Source organism: Rhinichthys klamathensis, unplaced genomic scaffold, assembly GCF_029890125.1.
Source record: "Rhinichthys klamathensis goyatoka isolate OS25496 unplaced genomic scaffold, OSU_Roscu_1.1 h1tg000275l_1, whole genome shotgun sequence".
NCBI lineage: Eukaryota > Metazoa > Chordata > Actinopteri > Cypriniformes > Leuciscidae > Rhinichthys > Rhinichthys klamathensis.
In genome coordinates, this window is record NW_026606794.1 from 2,860,143 (window position 1) to 2,878,196 (window position 18,054).

Here is an 18,054-nt window from a genome sequence, read left to right on the forward strand (position 1 = left end):
GAGCTCTAAATTTGCCTCTTAGAAAATCAAAGACAAGCCTCAGGGTCATATTTTTTTTGAACAGTGATCACAGCAGTAAGAAAGTACTTCTATTCTATTATATCATATTATATTATATTTTTAAGCTGTTGTTTAATTTAGATTTTTCATCCGTTTCTGTTGAAAATATTGTTCTAATATTATATTAATTATATATTATATTATATTAATGATCTGAATACTGAAAGACAGACATTCATTTTCAATAGTCTATGCACTTGAATAGCATTTATATATTCTGATTGACATTATTTATATATATATATATATATATATATATATATACACTCACCGGCCACTTTATTAGGTACACCTGTCCAACTGCTCGTTAACACTTAATTTCTAAGCAGCCAATCACATGGCGGCAACTCAGTGCATTTAGGCATGTAGACATGGTCAAGACAATCTCCTGCAGTTCAAACCGAGCATCAGTATGGGGAAGAAAGTTGATTTGAGTGACTTTAAACGTGGCATGATTGTTGGTGCCAGAAGGGCTGGTCTGAGTATTTCAGAAACTGCTAATCTACTGGGATTTTCACGCACAACCATCTCTAGGGTTTACAGAGAATGGTCCGAAAAAGAAAAAACATCCAGTGAGCGGCAGTTCTGTGGGCGGAAATGCCTTGTTGATGCCAGAGGTCAGAGGAGAATGGCCAGACTGGTTCGAGCTGATAGAAGGGCAACAGTGACTGAAATAACCACTCGTTACAACCGAGGTATGCAGCAAAGCATTTGTGAAGCCACAACACGCACAACCTTGAGGCGGATGGGCTACAACAGCAGAAGACTCCACCGGGTACCACTCATCTCCACTACAAATAGGAAAAAGAGGCTACAATTTGCAAGAGCTCACCAAAATTGAACAGTTGAAGACTGGAAAAATGTTGCCTGGTCTGATGAGTCTCGATTTCTGTTGAGACATTCAGATGTTAGAGTCAGAATTTGGCGTAAACAGAATGAGAACATGGAACCATCATGCCTTGTTACCACTGTGCAGGCTGGTGGTGGTGGTGTAATGGTGTGGGGGATGTTTTCCTGGCACACTTTAGGCCCCTTAGTGCCAATTGGGCATCGTTTAAATGCCACGGCCTACCTGAGCATTGTTTCTGACCATGTCCATCCCTTTATGGCCACCATGTACCCATCCTCTGATGGCTACTTCCACCATGTCACAAAGCTCTAATCATTTCAAATTGGTTTCTTGAACATGACAATGAGTTCACTGTACTAAAATGGCCTCCACAGTCACCAGATCTCAACCCAATAGAGCATCTTTGGGATGTGGTGGAACGGGAGATTCGCATCATGGATGTGCAGCCGACAAATCTGCGGCAACTGTGTGATGCCATCATGTCAATATGGACCAAACTCCCTGAGGAATGCTTCCAGCACCTTGTTGAATCTATGCCACGAAGAATTGAGGCAGTTCTGAAGGCAAAAGGGGGTCCAACCTGTTACTAGCATGGGGTACCTAATAAAGTGGCCGGTGAGTGTATATATATATATATATATATATATATGCATTTTTCTGTTCAAATAAGCTTAATTTGTGTGTATATATGCATATCAAATAATATATTCAGTTTTATTATTTAATTAAATGTAATCCATATAATTATGTACTGAAGTATGCACACTTGTATTCTATTCCCTCCTGTTTCAGGCTTATATTTACTCTTTTATTCAGTTTATTCTGTTTAATAGTTGGACTCTTTTATTTCATCCAAAATTATTAAATTCTGTGCTACTGTGCAGCAGGAGAAATCTCAGCTGAGGAAGGAGCTGTGGCGGATCGAGGACGTGCTTGCAGGCCTGAGCTCCAGCAAAGCCAACTACAGAGTGACCATTGACTCTGTGCGTAATCCAGGTGAGAGCGGGCCCCTGCCTGCCATCACTCCCATGCACTGGAGCACAGACCGAGGTACTGAGGTCAAACATCACCACATGCATCTTACTGCGTACAAATGCTACTGATAATCATACATGTGTTGTTGTTTTTTGCTTTGTGATGTCGACGCTTGGGATATTTGCGTGTCCCAGAGAGGAAGCTCGTGCCTTCGGCGTCATTGTCCGCAGTGCCTTCACTCTTCACTCCATCCATGGGTGAACTGAAAGCTGCTCAGTCCAGTCCCCATCTCAGCCCGGTGCAGTCTACCCAGCAGCCCCTGCAGCTCTCAAACCCAGCCCACAAGCAACAATGGGTGAGTGAGTGAGTGAAACTAGGTAATCAAGATACTACTTTATTCTATTTATCTGTATTTATGGATGTTTATGTTTACATATGCAGCTTGAGGAAGATGCTCCACCCAGACCCCCCCTGCCTCACCTCTACAGCCCAGATGAACACCCCCCAGCTGTTCCCCCTCTCCCCAAAGAGACCTCCGTCATCCGCCACACATCAGTCAGGGGCCTGAAACGACAGTCTGATGAGCGGAAACGTGACCGTGAGATCGGGCAGTACACTAACGGAGATCATAAGGTTTGTGACACTCAATGGCACCCGGATAAGGCCAGCTGTCATCTGTGCTAGGTGCTAGTGGTTAAATGTTATTATAGTTCTGAGCTCTATTCTTCTGGGACTGTAGGTTGAGATCCGGGCATTCCTCAGTGAGCCTGAACTGCTGGCAGTTGGTGGACAAATGGGGGGCTTGAGCCGTGACAGTGGCTACCAAACTCTACCAAACAGAGGTACACACAGACCTGTACACAGTCAGACTCAGGTTTGCACAAGGTTACCACACTCGCTGAAAAGGGAATGTGAGGTTTGGTTCATGTAAACCACAGTACATGTCATTGGTGATGTGAAAACAATCCGCAAGTAATATTATTAATTATTAACAACTAATTCATTATAATGTATATTTGCTTTATAGCCTGTGCAGGTGCTTCCCATTTTCCATAATTCCCATTTGGAGAATTTCAAGTGTGTAAATATTAATGAATGCGTTTTGGCTACATAAGATGTTGTGAATGTGAACTTAGTCTTAACATTACGAAGTGCAAAAGAGCCAAATAGGTGAACAATATAATTTCCACCACCATCATTTTCTTCAAAGAATGCTGTTAAACACAATACATAATTTGAGATGTGATGTGAAATTATACTGAGGTGAAAATGTGCATGACTTTCAGAAAAAAAATGACAGAATTTTCCTTTGATACAGCGATACTACCGTTCAGAAGTTTGGGGTTAGTAAGATATCTTTTTTAAAGATATTAGTACTTTTATTCAGTAAGGATGCATTAAATCAATTTCAAATAAATTCTATTTCAAACAAATGCTCGTTTGAACTCTCTATTTATCAAAGAATCCTTTGTATAATGTTTCCAAAATAATCCAAAAGAATAATGGTTTTCACAAAAATATTAAGCAGCACAACTTTTTTCCAACATTAATAATAATAATAAATGTTTCTTGAGCATCAAATCAGCATAATATAATGGTTTCTTAAGGATCATGAGACACTTTGCCATCGCAGGAATAACATTACATTTAAAAATAGAAAAATAGTTATTTTAATTTACTCCAATATGTCCCAATGTTACGGTTTTTATTTTATTTTTGATCAAATAAATGCAGCCTGGGTGAACATAAGAGTCTTTTTTTTTTTAAATATTAAAAATATTACCAACCCCAAACTTTTGAATGCTGTTGGACATTGTTAGCAGGCAAATTAAAACTACTAAAAACAATTGTGCTTTAATAGTGTCCACAGGGACAAAAGTGCCCATAGCTGAAGAAACACGCTTGCCTAATTGCGTACCAAGTGTGAATGTGAATGTGAAGGCTCAGGTTACTCAGTGGTCAGTGATGTTTGATGTTTAAAAGTATGATCTCTCAGCTCAGAATTTGAGATGGTCTGAAAGATTTGTCTAATCCAGTCCAACTTCTGTTAGGTCTGACTAGCTCATCTTCAAGACTGAACCAGTCATCAAACATTTCATCGTTCGTCACCATTAGAAGAGGACTCACCACCACAAGCTTGAAGGTAGGAAGCCAAACAAGTCCTGAAAGTGTCTATTGAGAGGCAGAGGGACATAAAGGGTCTCTCATAGTTTGCTTTGGCAGGTTGATTAGATGCAGCAGAAGTACAAACTGCTGAGCACATGAAATAAAAGCAGCCAGTGTGGGCTTGAGCCAGACTGTACTTTGCGAATGAGTTTACTGCCGTAGTGTTGCCATCCAGACTGTGAACACAGTGTGTGTCTCCAACCCGGATGGATTCATGCAGAAAATGTTAACAGAAATGAGCACAGCAGAGCTTCGAAATGGACTCTTCTACTTGATTTATTTTCTTTTTTTCACACATCATTAACAACACATCATACAAAGTCAATTAAATTAAGTTGTCTCCAAAATATATAATGTATTGTGATTAAATATACACTATTGTTCAAAAGTTTAGTTTGAAAGGAAAAGGTTTAAAGGAAAGTTTTTGAAAGGAGTCTGTTATGTTCACCAAGGCTGCATTTATTTGATCAAAAACACAGTAGAAACATTAACATTCTGAAACATTACAATTTATTACCAATTTTTACTACTGCGATGGCAAAGCTGAATTTTCAGCAGTCTTCAGTGTCACATGATCCTTCAGAAATCGTTCTAATATGCTGATTTGCTGCTCAATAAACATTTCATATTATCAATATTGAAAATGCTGTTTAATATTTTTGAGGAAACAGTGATGCATGTTTTTCTCCCCGCTGTTGCTTTGGTCCGGTTTCTTTCAGCATTATTAACACATCCTCTGGTGTCTCCTAGGAGAGACCAAAGAGTGCCTTGGAGCGGCTGTACTCTGGGGAGATCGTGCAGCAGCGCGGACGCATGAGCGCCGAAGAGCAGCTGGAGAGGATGAAGCGTCACCAAAAGGCTCTCGTACGGGAGCGCAAGAGAACGCTCAGCCAGGGCGAGCGGCAGGCCTCCACATCTCGCTCCTCCTCCTCCTCCTCTGCATCCAGACCCGTGTCTGCAGACCTGGGATCAGTACGTTAGAGCACAATGACATGTTTTCTTCCAGAGAGGATTATCACCCTGACATAAATGTACATTCAGCTATTTACACTGTTTTGATGGAGAACTGTAAAATTTTGCGTTAATGCGATCAGCATTTTACCCTAGTAGTGTCTGCTGCATTTAAGTGGGTTTGTGGGAGGTGTTACAGAAGGAGACGGGAGAGATTTTATCATATGTTGTCGGGCCGCATGGATGGGCTACAGAATAAGGACATATGGGAGTTATACTATTTGCCAATGAAAGACATGGGCTAATGTGTTTAGAGGATTAAAAATGAAAGCTGATGTGCTATTGAGTCTCATTACAGGTTCAAAATGTTTTAATGACTTATATGAGTGTTTAATTTTAAACTTGGGACATGGATCTCAAAGGAGCAGTTCATCTGGAATAGTGAATCAAAGTAGTGTGCTTTTACTTGGGGGGTTGGGGGGGGGTGTATGAAAAGGCCAAAGGCAGCACTAACATCCAAATGCTCTTTTAACCTCTATAACAATAACCCAATGCTCAAAAGTTATGGGAAACAATGTCTGCTGTATTAGTGGACTCATATACTAAACTAAATTTCAAGCACAGCAAGCTCTCAAGCCTTTTAGCTGTTCATCACTCAACCATAATAATTATAGCATAACTAAAGTGTGAAACCAGACTATATTGTGCTTACCTCACTCATACTATACATACTACTTATACTAATTTCACCAAATTTCACTTTTCACATCCGGCTTTCTAATAACAATTCTTCCAAAACCTGCAAAATATATATATATTTTTTTCATGCAATTTGGATCTGACTTGAGGCAAGTTATGGCCTTCTTTGTACAGAATAAATGACATGATCATATTTTGCATTTAATTTTACAAAACCAGAGCTGGTTTAACTTACCCTGGCTTTTGTTATTTTATTTTTTTAATAATTTAATAATTTTACTCCTTGTTTTACCAAAATGTATTGGCCTGGGTGATTGTATGAATGAGTTGTTTATAATTGTACTACTTACTGAACATGTTTTTTAATCACTTGTATGGTCATAATAATATAACGGCGAATTGTAGCATAATTTGCAAAGAGAAAATCAATTGCACAGCAATTTCCTCTGTCTTTTTTGTAGATTTTTGCACAAGAAAATAAACACTTTGCTAGTAAAAAAGCAAAAGGAGGTAATTGTTCTTTTTCTGTCAACTGTGAATGTGAAACCGCAGTTTATTTCACGACACACTGATTTATTTTCTTTCCAGTAAGCACAATAAAGCCTGGGAATGAAGCATGTAAATGAAGTCGCAGATGGAGCTTTTTATTGCATTTTTCTTGGTCTGCAGGAGTGTTGTACGCTACGGTTTGAGAGCTTGAACATGTGACACTTCAGACGCAATCACTCCAATCACTTTTACATGGTACAGAGGTACAGGAGCGCACTGGGACAATATGTAATTATGCTCATGGTTGCAGTTTAACCAAGTTTTGTGTGTTGTTTTTGTGCAGGGCTGCCCTCTTTAAACTTTTCATGTAAAGAATGAATGTTGGATGTAAACTGATATGTGGAGCACAAAGGTCATTTTAGCTTTAATAGTGTCTAAGGTTCAGAGAAAAATCCTTTCTCCATAGTTAAGATCTCTTGAGCGTTACACAGTGTAACTGGGAATTTTTTTTTTTTTACATTTTTCTTGTCCTGTAAATCATGAGAAGAACTAAAATTTTCATGTCCTGAGTTGGATGTGTGTAAGGTCTAGATTGGCTGTCTCAGGGCTCTGTGTGTTTGTGTGCCTTCAGTGGAGAAGAGAGCAAGACTTTGATTTGCAGCTACTGGAGCGGGCCGTGCAGGGTGAGGAGAGACCAGTCGAACACAAAGAGAGACAGCGCTCTCACTCAGACGAATGGCTTACCCTGAGTAGCACACCCATGAGAGAGTTGGATCTGGAGCCTCTGGACTACCAGCTGGACCTCAGCAAAGAGGTACCATACTACTAATAGGGAGAATTCCCCTAAAAATGAAAATTCTGACATGATTTCCTCCTTGTTTGAATCAGAAAATGCACTTGTGTTGTATGTACAAAAAGTGAATGTTGAGTGAGACCACAAATGTTGAGTCCGTTAAAATGCAAGTGGTGCTCACTGCAGAGCCGTATGATGTCCAGCTCCACCTCCATGGACCTAATGGCTGGAGTTATGCTTAACGATAGGGTTATGGGTAGAATTAGGGTGTGGTTTGAACGTCGAGGTCCACCCATCGGCTCTGCAGTGAGCAGCCTCTTAAAATTTGCCTACATTTTCCTTTTCTAAAGTACTACAGAATTTTCATTTTTGGTTGAACTATCCTGAGTTTAATTAAAGGGCAATCTCAGTAACCGTTGCAAAGTACACTTGAATGTTAAAAAAAGTTTCATTATTTTACAGCAATTGTTTAGCCTTTTATAGTTTCATATTATACATAATGTAAGTTTTTTTTTTTTTACAAGAATGAAAAATTAATAAAGTAAAGAAAATATTACAAATAAAAGTATGGACAATAGATTTCAGATTAAAGTGATTGATGGGGAATGTTTGGTCTCAATGCCTGTATAGCTGTCAAAGCCTCAAAAGGTGGCCATCCCTGAGCGCTATGTGGACATGGATCCAGAAGAGCCCCTCAGCCCTCAGGAGATGGAGGCCCGGCATCGTAAAGTGGAACGAATCAAGAGCATCCTGGCTAAGTCTAGGTACTGACAGATCAGTCTCATTTAACACAGTCATCTTTATAGATGTTTTCTTGACATTATATAGAGGGTATGCATTGACGTCACTTTCCTGCCGGAACACGCCCCCTCAGCTGGACTGAGTGGCAAAAGAGCTGCTGCATGACTAGATTTAATTGGGGAAAACAAAGCGAGTAAAACAAATGATTTTCAGTTTAAACTAAACGTTAGACTCGATATAGTGTTCCTTACAACTTACCAAAGATCCAGTGATCCATGGATATTGACATGCAGCCAGAAATCGTGTTTCCTGACATTTATATGTGCCTGATTTCGACCCCGGGAAAATGCATAAAGAAAATTTGCCCGTGAACGCTTTATATAAATATAATATAGGTAGGGCTAAATCCGGGTGATCGTTTATCAATGTTTTATATATATATATATCGTCATATCGTCCAGCCCTAAAACTGTGTTTATTTAAAAACTTATTGAGAATTTATGATGGTAAATGTTTAATTGATGAGTTGTCAATACAATATATAACAATACAATATATAGGGTATTATTTTACACCAAGATTCAGTCCAGTTGTTTCTGTGAATTGCAGCGATCCATTTGCTTCTCTTTTCTGTAGCTTCCTGCAGTCGGTAAAAATATACCTCAGATTTCTTGTCAGATCTATCTATACAATTAATCTCAAAGCTCTTTCCCGTTTTAGATGTGTTTTTGTGTGTGTTTCGTGGCATTCATGCTGAAAACCAATGTTTGCGCGTTACAGCAGTCACTCCGGCCGACGGTGACGGCACATGCATACCCTCTATTGACCACCATTCAAAAGTTTGGGGTTGGTAAGATTTTTTAATGTTTTTGAAAGAAGTCCCTTATGTTCACCAAGGCTGCATGAATTTGATTAAAAAAATACAGTAAAATCTGTAATATTGTGAAATACTATTACAATTTAAAACAGCAGTTTTCTGTTTAAATTGTTTAAAATGTGATTTAATCTCGTGATTGCAAAGCTGAATATTCAACAGACTTCAGCATCACATAATGCTGATTTAATGCTCAATAAATATTTCAATTAATTTCCCTTTAATTGTCATTGCTTAAAATACAACAAAATTAGTTACGGTGCATCCACACATAAAAGCATAACAGCACAACAGCAATAGGTACTGTACAACTATGACACAATAAGTATAATAAAATTCAGTACAATAACTTTGGCAACTGAAATGTACGGTGGCCCAGTAGTGCACAACACAACGAAATTTAAAAAGCAAACATAAGTTCACAACACAACGAAATTAAGCCACAACACAACGAAATTAAGCCACAACACAACGGAAAATGTACAACACAACGGAAATAAGCCACAACACAACGGAAAATGTACAACACAACGAAATAAAGCCGCAACACAACGAAATTAAGCCACAACACAACGGAAAATGTACAACACAACGGAAATAAGCCACAACACAACGGAAAATGTACAACACAACGGAAATAAGCCACAACACAACGGAAAATGTACAACACAACGGAAATAAGCCACAACACAACGGAAAATGTACAACACAACGAAATAAAGCCGCAACACAACGGAAATGCTCCCGACCACTGGGCTCTCGGAGCGCGATAAAGTTAGTTTTCCTTGCCACTGTTCTATAGAGTCAGCACTCATTCAGCAGTCTAAAAAATATCAACACCACGATTAGTTTTAACAGTATAGCTAAACATTGTAACTACATTTATTAATTATAAGTTACATTATTACATTTACTGCATTATAGCTGCATATTTACAATCTAATGCTTTGACGCGCTACCACAGCGTAACCCTTAGGGAACATCTGCCAATTCCTTCAAGTTGTTTAAACGTATCATTTGTATTAATTAAAATTACTTTTAACATTCAAAAACATACATGTTCAAAATCCAAAGCTTGATTGTATTGGTAGTAGACTGACTTACTACAGCTGACTGTTTGTCCAATACCTACCTCCCTTCATGTATATAGCCTACAGTAAACAAATATTTTTTTAGGAAATTTCTTTAAAAGTTTTTTTTTTTCTTTTATCAGGTTTCAAAGGTTGTAGTTCCTATTAACCTTAAAACAGGTGAAATTTTGTCAATAGCCCCCTGCATGCACAGTACACAATTTGTTTTTTATAGAAACATTAGGCCTACTGTAATGTCCCAAAGCTTGTGTTAGGTTCCTAGTGACCTGACTGACTTATTACTGGTGAAATTGTGCCAATGCCTTCCTGTAATTCTGCAATTCACCAAATGTTTTATATTTTTATTCATCAAATTATATTATAATAAATTATACGTTTTAACCACTTGGTGGAATTGCCAGACGTTCCCTTAGGCAGCATGCGCTGTGGTAGCGCGTCAAAGCATTCTCTCGAGTATAAATACGCTTGTGTAGGTGATTTTGAAGTATATTTTATGTCGATTTACAATACTGTTAAAACTAATCATGGTATTGATATATTAAGACTCTGCTAACTCTATAACAATGGCAAAGAAAACTAACTTTATCGCACTCCGAGAGCCCTCTGGTGAGGAGCATTTCCGTTGTGTTGCGGCTTTATTTCGTTGTGTTGTACATTTTCCGTTGTGTTGTGGCTAATTTCCATTGTGTTGTACATTTTCCGTTGTGTTGTGGCTTATTTCCGTTGTGTTGTACATTTTCCGTTGTGTTGTGGCTCATTTCCGTTGTGTTGTGGATTCATTTCGTTGTGTTGTGGCTTCATTTCGTTGTGTTGTGAACTTATGTTTGCTTTTTAAATTTCGTTGTGTTGTGCACTACTGGGCCACCGTAGAAATTAGGTATTGCATGTAAACATATTGCACAGCATTATCTTGCAGTGGCCCTATACAATTAGTGCAAAGGGTATTTCTTATTATCAGTGTGTAAAACACTTGTGCTGCTTAATATTTTTGTGTGATTTTTCACGATTCATTGATGAATAGAAAGTTCAAAAGAACAGCATTTATTTGAAATAGAAATCGTATGCTTATCTTTACTGTGCCTTTTGATCAATTCAATCCTTGCTGATGCTGAGAAAAAATTTGTTACACTTTTCTCTGTGAGTTCATTCTGGTGTACCTGTTTTTTTGTTTTTGTGTCTGTGTGTACATAAGTGTTCAGAATATACCTCCTCCAGCAGCAGTAGACAAGCCAGTGCTTCCAGACATAGACTCTGCTCTACAAGAGCAGGAGAGAATCATCACCATGTCCTATGCCTTAGCATCAGAGGCCTCACTCAAGAGCAAACAAGTGGCAGGTAAACTAACCAGGAGGATTACTGTTCTACACAGAGAATTGATCTCCTCAAATGACTTGTATCTTGTTAATACACTCCATATTCTATGGAAACACATCCTGTATTTTATATGGCATTTATTAGTCAAATCACAGACTGTACATTCACATTTATGTTTTTAGCAGTAATAACTTACTGTGAAAAGCACAAATCATGTTAAATGGCAAGTACAAGGACAGGGAGTGCACAGTGTGTGTGTTAAGATAGGCTAAGGAAGATGAATGAGAAGCCCTTAATAACCATACAATCACTTCACACTTGTATGACTGCCAGAGCTCCATTTGAATAGATTAAATTCAGATATGGTCTGCAGTACACCTTGACAGTTCAAATACTCTGAAAAGATCAAGGTCAATGTGAAGAAAACCCTTCAGAAACAGTTATTTGTAATTCTAATCTGACAGTGCCAATAAAACTTCCTAAACCGTCACTCTGACAACTACGGAATAACTGTGAACGCTCTGAGAAACGGTCCACCCCGTTTCAAAACATCGGTAATGGAGGCGTGATGAGGAAGAAGAAAGAGCAACGCCAAGCCTATCAACCGCAACGTTAATAACTGAACATTATTCCTTATTAGCGCAGATCTGACGAGTAAAGATGCTTGCTAATTGGGAGACATGTCGGATCTTTCAGGCTGGGAGGAATCTCTTGATGAGGGCATTTTCTCAGAGCCGATCAATGACCCAGTTGAATATGCACTGGGGCTTGTTCACTGCATCCCGTGGCAGCACTTTGAACATCTTTCTGAAATGGCATAAAAGCACAGCATCGTTTCATCTTTAGTTCTTACAGAGGCCTCACTCACTTCTGCCAGGTCTAACCTTCAGACAGAGAGCAGCGTGTCTCTCTTAGTCACACAGATTTGCAGTCAATTCGTCCTGACGTGATGGATCATAATGTGTAAGACAGTATGGCGTAGTCAACAATTATCATTGGAGAACATGTCAGAATACCTCATCTGTGAAGGCAGGTCTGGGTTTTGATCAACTTCTGCACATCATTGTGCATTTATTTTGAGTAAAGACTAAAGTAGTCAGAGCTGTGGCCTTTAAGCAAACAGTAAATATAAAAAACTTTCTTTTTGTTAAAGAAACTTTATTTTAAAAGTTGAATGAACTATTGAATGTAGAAAAAGTGACAAACAGTTTTTGACCGTTTTTACGCTGGTTAGTATGAGCAACTTAAAATATTAAACAGCAAGAACTTACAATGTCAAGTTTGGTTGTGAGAGTCCAACTAACAGGCTGCTGAGCATGCTCAGTTTGATCACTGATGATGCACTTGAATAATTGTGTTTTTAGTCAAAGCATGTGATGACAAAAATATTAGTTTTTCAGAAATAATAGTTTTAGCTTTATTTGGTGTTTTTAATTATTTATTTGCTGTACAATTTAAACTAATGTCACCATCAGAGTGATAAGTGTTCTCTTTGGTGAAGTTTCTTCCATTTCAATGAGTACGACTTGTTTCGGTGTATAGAAGTATAACCTTTTCAGTTTGTTCAACAAACTGATACAACAAACTAAGTTTTATGTTACTTGTGCAATATTAATGATCAGCTTAATGTAATGTAAAACTTGGGATCCACAAGTAAAAACATTATTCATTTTGAGTTTACAGAACTACTTATATTGTTTGGGCAACTTTATGTTGATACAAAAATGTCAGTTGTCCTGAAGCTGGTTGCCTCAAGTTTTCTCAACTTCTGATATTTACAGTGCATTCTCTTAGCATATTGTTGTGCACATGAGGGTAACACGCGTTGGCTTGTGACATCGCCTGGTTCCACTAACCCTCTTTGCAACATTGTTTTATGTCATGTCTGTTCTATCAATAAAAATTGAAGAAAGGCCAACATCAACCAAGGTCAACCTGGTTAAAGCTGGTAGACTACCTTGGTTAAAGGAATAATTTGTCAAACATGTAAATGTACTCACCCTAATATCGTTTCAAACCTATATGACTTTATTTCTAACATGGAACCAAAAGGAGGAGTTAGTGCCTATGAGCACTTGGGATTTCATGTTTTAAAAAGGTTTCAAAAGCACCGTCAGTGGTCCATGAGACTTGTGTGCTATATCTTTTGGATTTAGATGACCGAAACGTAAGTCATTATTTGGTGAGAATATTCTGTTAACCACTGCAGTGAGTTGAACTCGAGAACCAGATCATTCAGTTTGGTGAACTGAAAATACATTACTGTTCAAAAGTTTGTGATCAGTAAGATTTTTTTTTTATATATATATATGTTTTGAAAAGTCTCATATGTTCACCACGGCTGTATCTATTTGATCATAAATACAGTAAAAAAGGTAATATTCTGAAATATTTTTTATAATTTAAAATAATAAGTTTTTAATATATTTTAAAATGTAATGTATTCCTTTGATGGCACATCATTCTCCAGACATAATTCTAATATGCTGATTTGGTGCTCAAGAAACATTTCTTATTACATCAATTTTGAAAACAGTTGTGCTGCTTAACATTTTCGTGGAAATCCTGATATATTTTTTTAGGATTCTTTGAATAAAGTTCCGACAAACAGCATTTATTTGAAGTAGAAACGGAAATATTTGTAACAATGTAAAATACTTTTTTGTCATGTTTGATTAAGTAGGCTAATTCTAACACAAATTGTTTTGTTTTTTTCAATCTGGTTTTCTCTCATGAATGTGCCAATGAGAGCTTCTGCAGAAGATTTTGAACCTGTTCTTCACATAAAGTTATTGTATGGCTTCAAAAGACTTTGTATTAAGCTCGCAAATCATACAGTCCATTTTTATGATCATTTATTGTGCTTTTTACTTCCTTTTTGAAAGCAAGAGCAACCAGTACAGCTCATTGTTTAAAAGGTCCCCCTTTGCGTTACACATTGTTAGAATGGAAGTCATACAGGTTTGGAATGACATGAAGGTGAGTAAATGAGGATTTTTATTTTTTTTGATGAACTATCATTTTAAGTTTGACCACGTTGATGACCTCAGACCAGTCTTATGTACCTACAAAAAGCTGTTTGTATTATGTAGCAGCAGTTAACTGTGTCACTAGCTCTCTGTGTTACTACTGTACACCCCTCTGTTCCTGTTTCTGCTTTAGCCTCACCGCCGGTTAACAGTCCCACCTCACTCCCTCAACCTCCTCCACCTCCTCCTCTTCCTCCCCCCACTCCTGCTGCCGTCTCTACGGCTCAGTCTGCTCCCCCTCCCCTGAGCAATGGATTTCACTACACCTTTGTCTAATCAGAGAAAACAAAAAACAAAGTAAGAACTAACCGCTTAGCACGCTAATGTGCTTTTGCTAATTTTTCCGTGTGTGTTTTTGACACCTTTTCTGTCTGCATGCTGCATGATTGTGCTTCATCAAGGCTTGTGCTGTACTAGTAACTTCATGAGTAGTGTAGATTGGCCCCCCTCTAACAACTGCCTCCACATCTGGAGATAGAGAGGTGTGTAAATTGTGTGCAAATTGGCTTTTTGTGTACTGATAAGCCTAAAAAGCCATAAACAAATGCTGTCTTGTGAAATGTTTGTAATTAACAAAGACTCTGGGAATCACGGAGGCAGCACTTATCGTTGTGTTGCCAAACAACACTTGCTTTGCCATCTGCAAAGAGCTTCGCCATTTTGATGTGTGTGACTGAAATAAAGAACAGAATGGCAGTCAGGGTTTCGTAAAAACTTTAGAAGTACTTTAGATGTGCTTTTCTTTACAAAGCTGTTTCAGTGCATGAAAAAGTGTGAATGGCTCACTATGTCTGTTCCACTTTGGCCTGCCTTGTGTCTTCTGCTTCCCAGCATGCCCTAAATCAGTGCATTGCCATGCCTTCTCATTTGACAAATGCCTGCCGTGAGCTGTTTTATATACTAGGCACTGTCCACAAATACGGTGCACTTTTGGGTCCCATTACTTTTTTTAAGGTGTTAAAGGCTCAAATGTCTTGTTGTTTGCAATGAGAACTATTACATAAACCATTATCTAACAATTAAATTAACCTAGCATCAAAAGTAGATCATTTTACCTTATACCTGAAGCCTTACAGCAATCCCCCCGTTCACTAACTATTAGTAGCTTATAGTTAGGTATAGGATTAGGGTTAGTAGAATAAGTTGACGTACTTGCAAAGTTATAGTCTGTAGAATGTCAGTTGAGGGACCATTAAAATAAAGTGTTAGGAGATATTAAGCAGACAGTCTACTAATACTCTGAGTATTAGGTTAACAATAAACTTTTCTGAATGTTAAAAATCTCCTTTTTCAGATCATTTTTTTCAAAAAAAATCTTAATTTTTTAAGTCTTAAACCCAGTTTTATATTTTATTTGTGGACCGCACCATGATTATACTGTACGAGAGATTCGAGTCACCTCATAGCTGTACATTTTATACGTTTATTAGCCAGTCCATTTAATCACTGAATGCCTGAGCTGCCTGTGTTATTCTGCTGTTTCAGCAGCATTTGAATGAAATTGAGCTGCATGATGCATGTCATGCACATGCATGTTTGAAGTGTGTTTAGCTCAACATTGTCTTTATGTAATATGTTGCACTGAAAGAAGGAGAGTGGAGTGTTTACCTGTCTGCTATTTAGTAAGGTAATCAGGGGCGGATCTAGAAAATGATTTATATGGTGGCAAGAGGACAGTGAGGGGTGGCAACACCAAAGCAAACAAGCATTCAATCATCTATACTTAAATTATACTATATCATCTATACTACATCTGCTATAGTTAAAATCAAAATATAACCACAAAAGGCAATCATCAGGGTCCAAGCACCAATGGCCCATGTGGATGATTAGCAGTCCAATTAAAATGAATCTTATGATGTTGTTTTTACAGAAAAGTTTAATCTTCACTGAAAGTTAGGGTTTGATGAATCAGGTTACAGCAACACACATGTGTCAAAAGGGCAACTGACTTTCAAAGGAAATCACTCTCATACTGTTAGATTAAACAAGAAGTAAAAAATACAGCTTTAAAAATGTTTACTGTTGTAAGGCACGTGATCATAATATATGTGTAGTGTGGACTTATTTAACATTTCAATTTAGATGAATCACATGTCATAGGATGTCACAGGACAATTTCAAATGAAAGTGAATATCTTGAAAAAGACAAATACAATTGTTTCTTCGTTTTAAATGGGAAGCAATATTTAATCATGTCTGGCAACTTGAAAAATTTTTTTATTGGGGCCTATAAAAGATAAATATATATGCATTTCACAGATTTCTATGTACCAAATTAAATAAAACTGTACTGTCTGTACACCATAGTTATACAAATGAACTAAATCAATGCATTTTTTCCCCATTCTAAGTAATGAAAACTGATAGAAAATCATTAGGCTTAAAATAATCCTTATTCTAATAATCCTTGTCCTCTATGGACAACATTAATATCACAACCTTCTTTCAGTTGAAATGGCTGATAGGTTAGAATTTGTAGTTAGTTAGCATCATAAATTCACTAGGTATCCAATTCAACTTTGGTGCTTGGACCCAAAATAACAAAATATCAATATCCAGGGCACTAAGAACTCATTCTAAATGTCCCTGAGCTCATTAAATATCAAAGATCTGAGACTTCTTAACAGAGGTGGAAATGTCTGCATGTGGTGGGCATTACAGAAGGTCACCCAGAACCTCAACCACATAGCAACAACATTTGAACCACAACCCAGAACACCCATCTGTTTGTCTATCCTCACCTTCAAACTGTTTTACATTTTAAGAAAAGACCTTGTCAAGCCAATTTAAAACCTGTCTTTCAAAAATGTAAATCCAGTTCAAACTAGATTCTTACCTAACTCTGCTATTGGTTTCTGTGATCGGGATCTACTTATTGGTTTCATTTTATTTTGTCGGATGTACAATATATGCATGATGAAAGTGGATGAAAAAGAACCATAAGAGTCATATCTGTTAAGGAAGTTGACTGCACAGTGCGTGTTGATATTTTTTTGTCATCACATGACAAGTGCAGCTTTTATACTGGGATAAATCTGGGGTGCCAATGATTTTTCTTGGGGTGGCAGCTCCCACCGCCACCCCGGTAGATCCGCCCCTGAAGGTAATGCTTATGTTATTTAAAAAAGGCAGTTGAGTTTAACAGACTAAGTACTTGCAAAACATGGGTTTCATCTGTAACTTTTTTCTTTCTTTTTAGCACATTGACAAATTTGTTACTTTAGTTAGTACACCCTTATTTGTGGGTCCTTTTTTTCCCTTAAGTGTATTGATATTTGTTTCGCTTTGTTTCTTTACATTTGACATCTCTTACTCTTTATCTCTTTTCTAGCCAAAGCTGTGTCTGGATATTGAGGTGCTGTCACATTCTGAAAACCCCACAAACTTAAACTCTGCTTATCGAATCACATCGCTCACATTTAGAGATGACGTTAGCGCACTTTTGGACTCACATGGGAACTCACTTCTGACAAGCATTTTTGTAGAGCTTTTATTTGATATGGACATTTTGCTGTGGAAACTGCTGTGCACATGCTGTACAAGATCTAACCATGATAACCCAGATAAAGAGAGCCATTTTATATACATTATTGCACTTTTAATATGCACCGTATTGTAGAGAACATTTAAAAGCTCATGTTTCACTTCACAAGGCAAGACGGAAGTCTGGATGGATTTCAGTTTGAAATACAATGGTAATGTAATGACAAAAAAAGTATTATAAATGTGACGCATTATAAACATGAAGGGTACAAAAATGTCAAATGTTAATTGTATTTTGTCAATTCAGATGATATTCTTACACCAAATCACTTGAAATATTATTTTTATGTATCCAGCACTGCCAGTTTCCAGTTAGCTTGCAAATGCATTTTATTTTTGTTGACAAAGTTAGGGGGAAAAAATAACAAAATAATATTTTCAGACAGGATTTGTGTGAAACAGGTTGGGGAGGGATATGCCACATACTTTTCTTTTCTTTTTTTCTTTTTTTTTCAAAAGAAATTGTAAATATTAAA

At 37.5% G+C, this 18,054-nt stretch overlaps 1 protein-coding gene across 16 annotated transcripts in view; it reads left to right on the top strand.

The window, feature by feature from the left end:
* plekha7b (pleckstrin homology domain containing, family A member 7b) overlaps positions 1-17,724 on the top strand; it is a 116,011-nt gene extending 98,287 nt beyond the window's left edge. For 12 of the 16 annotated variants that reach the window (XM_056268755.1, XM_056268752.1, XM_056268756.1 and 9 more), the window contains 11 exons: positions 1,795-1,960; positions 2,080-2,240; positions 2,327-2,518; positions 2,625-2,727; positions 3,937-4,028; positions 4,802-5,023; positions 6,822-7,004; positions 7,614-7,747; positions 10,882-11,024; positions 14,166-14,329; positions 17,367-17,724. In XM_056268755.1, coding sequence (XP_056124730.1) covers positions 1,795-1,960; positions 2,080-2,240; positions 2,327-2,518; positions 2,625-2,727; positions 3,937-4,028; positions 4,802-5,023; positions 6,822-7,004; positions 7,614-7,747; positions 10,882-11,024; positions 14,166-14,308 — 1,539 coding nt within the window. In that variant the 3' untranslated portion in view covers positions 14,309-14,329; positions 17,367-17,724. The remainder of the gene's footprint in view (positions 1-1,794; positions 1,961-2,079; positions 2,241-2,326; positions 2,519-2,624; positions 2,728-3,936; positions 4,029-4,801; positions 5,024-6,821; positions 7,005-7,613; positions 7,748-10,881; positions 11,025-14,165; positions 14,330-17,366) is intronic. The other 4 variants (XM_056268754.1, XM_056268767.1, XM_056268760.1 and 1 more) reach the window with 2 other exon arrangements.
* The last annotated feature ends 330 nt before the right edge of the window (positions 17,725-18,054 follow it).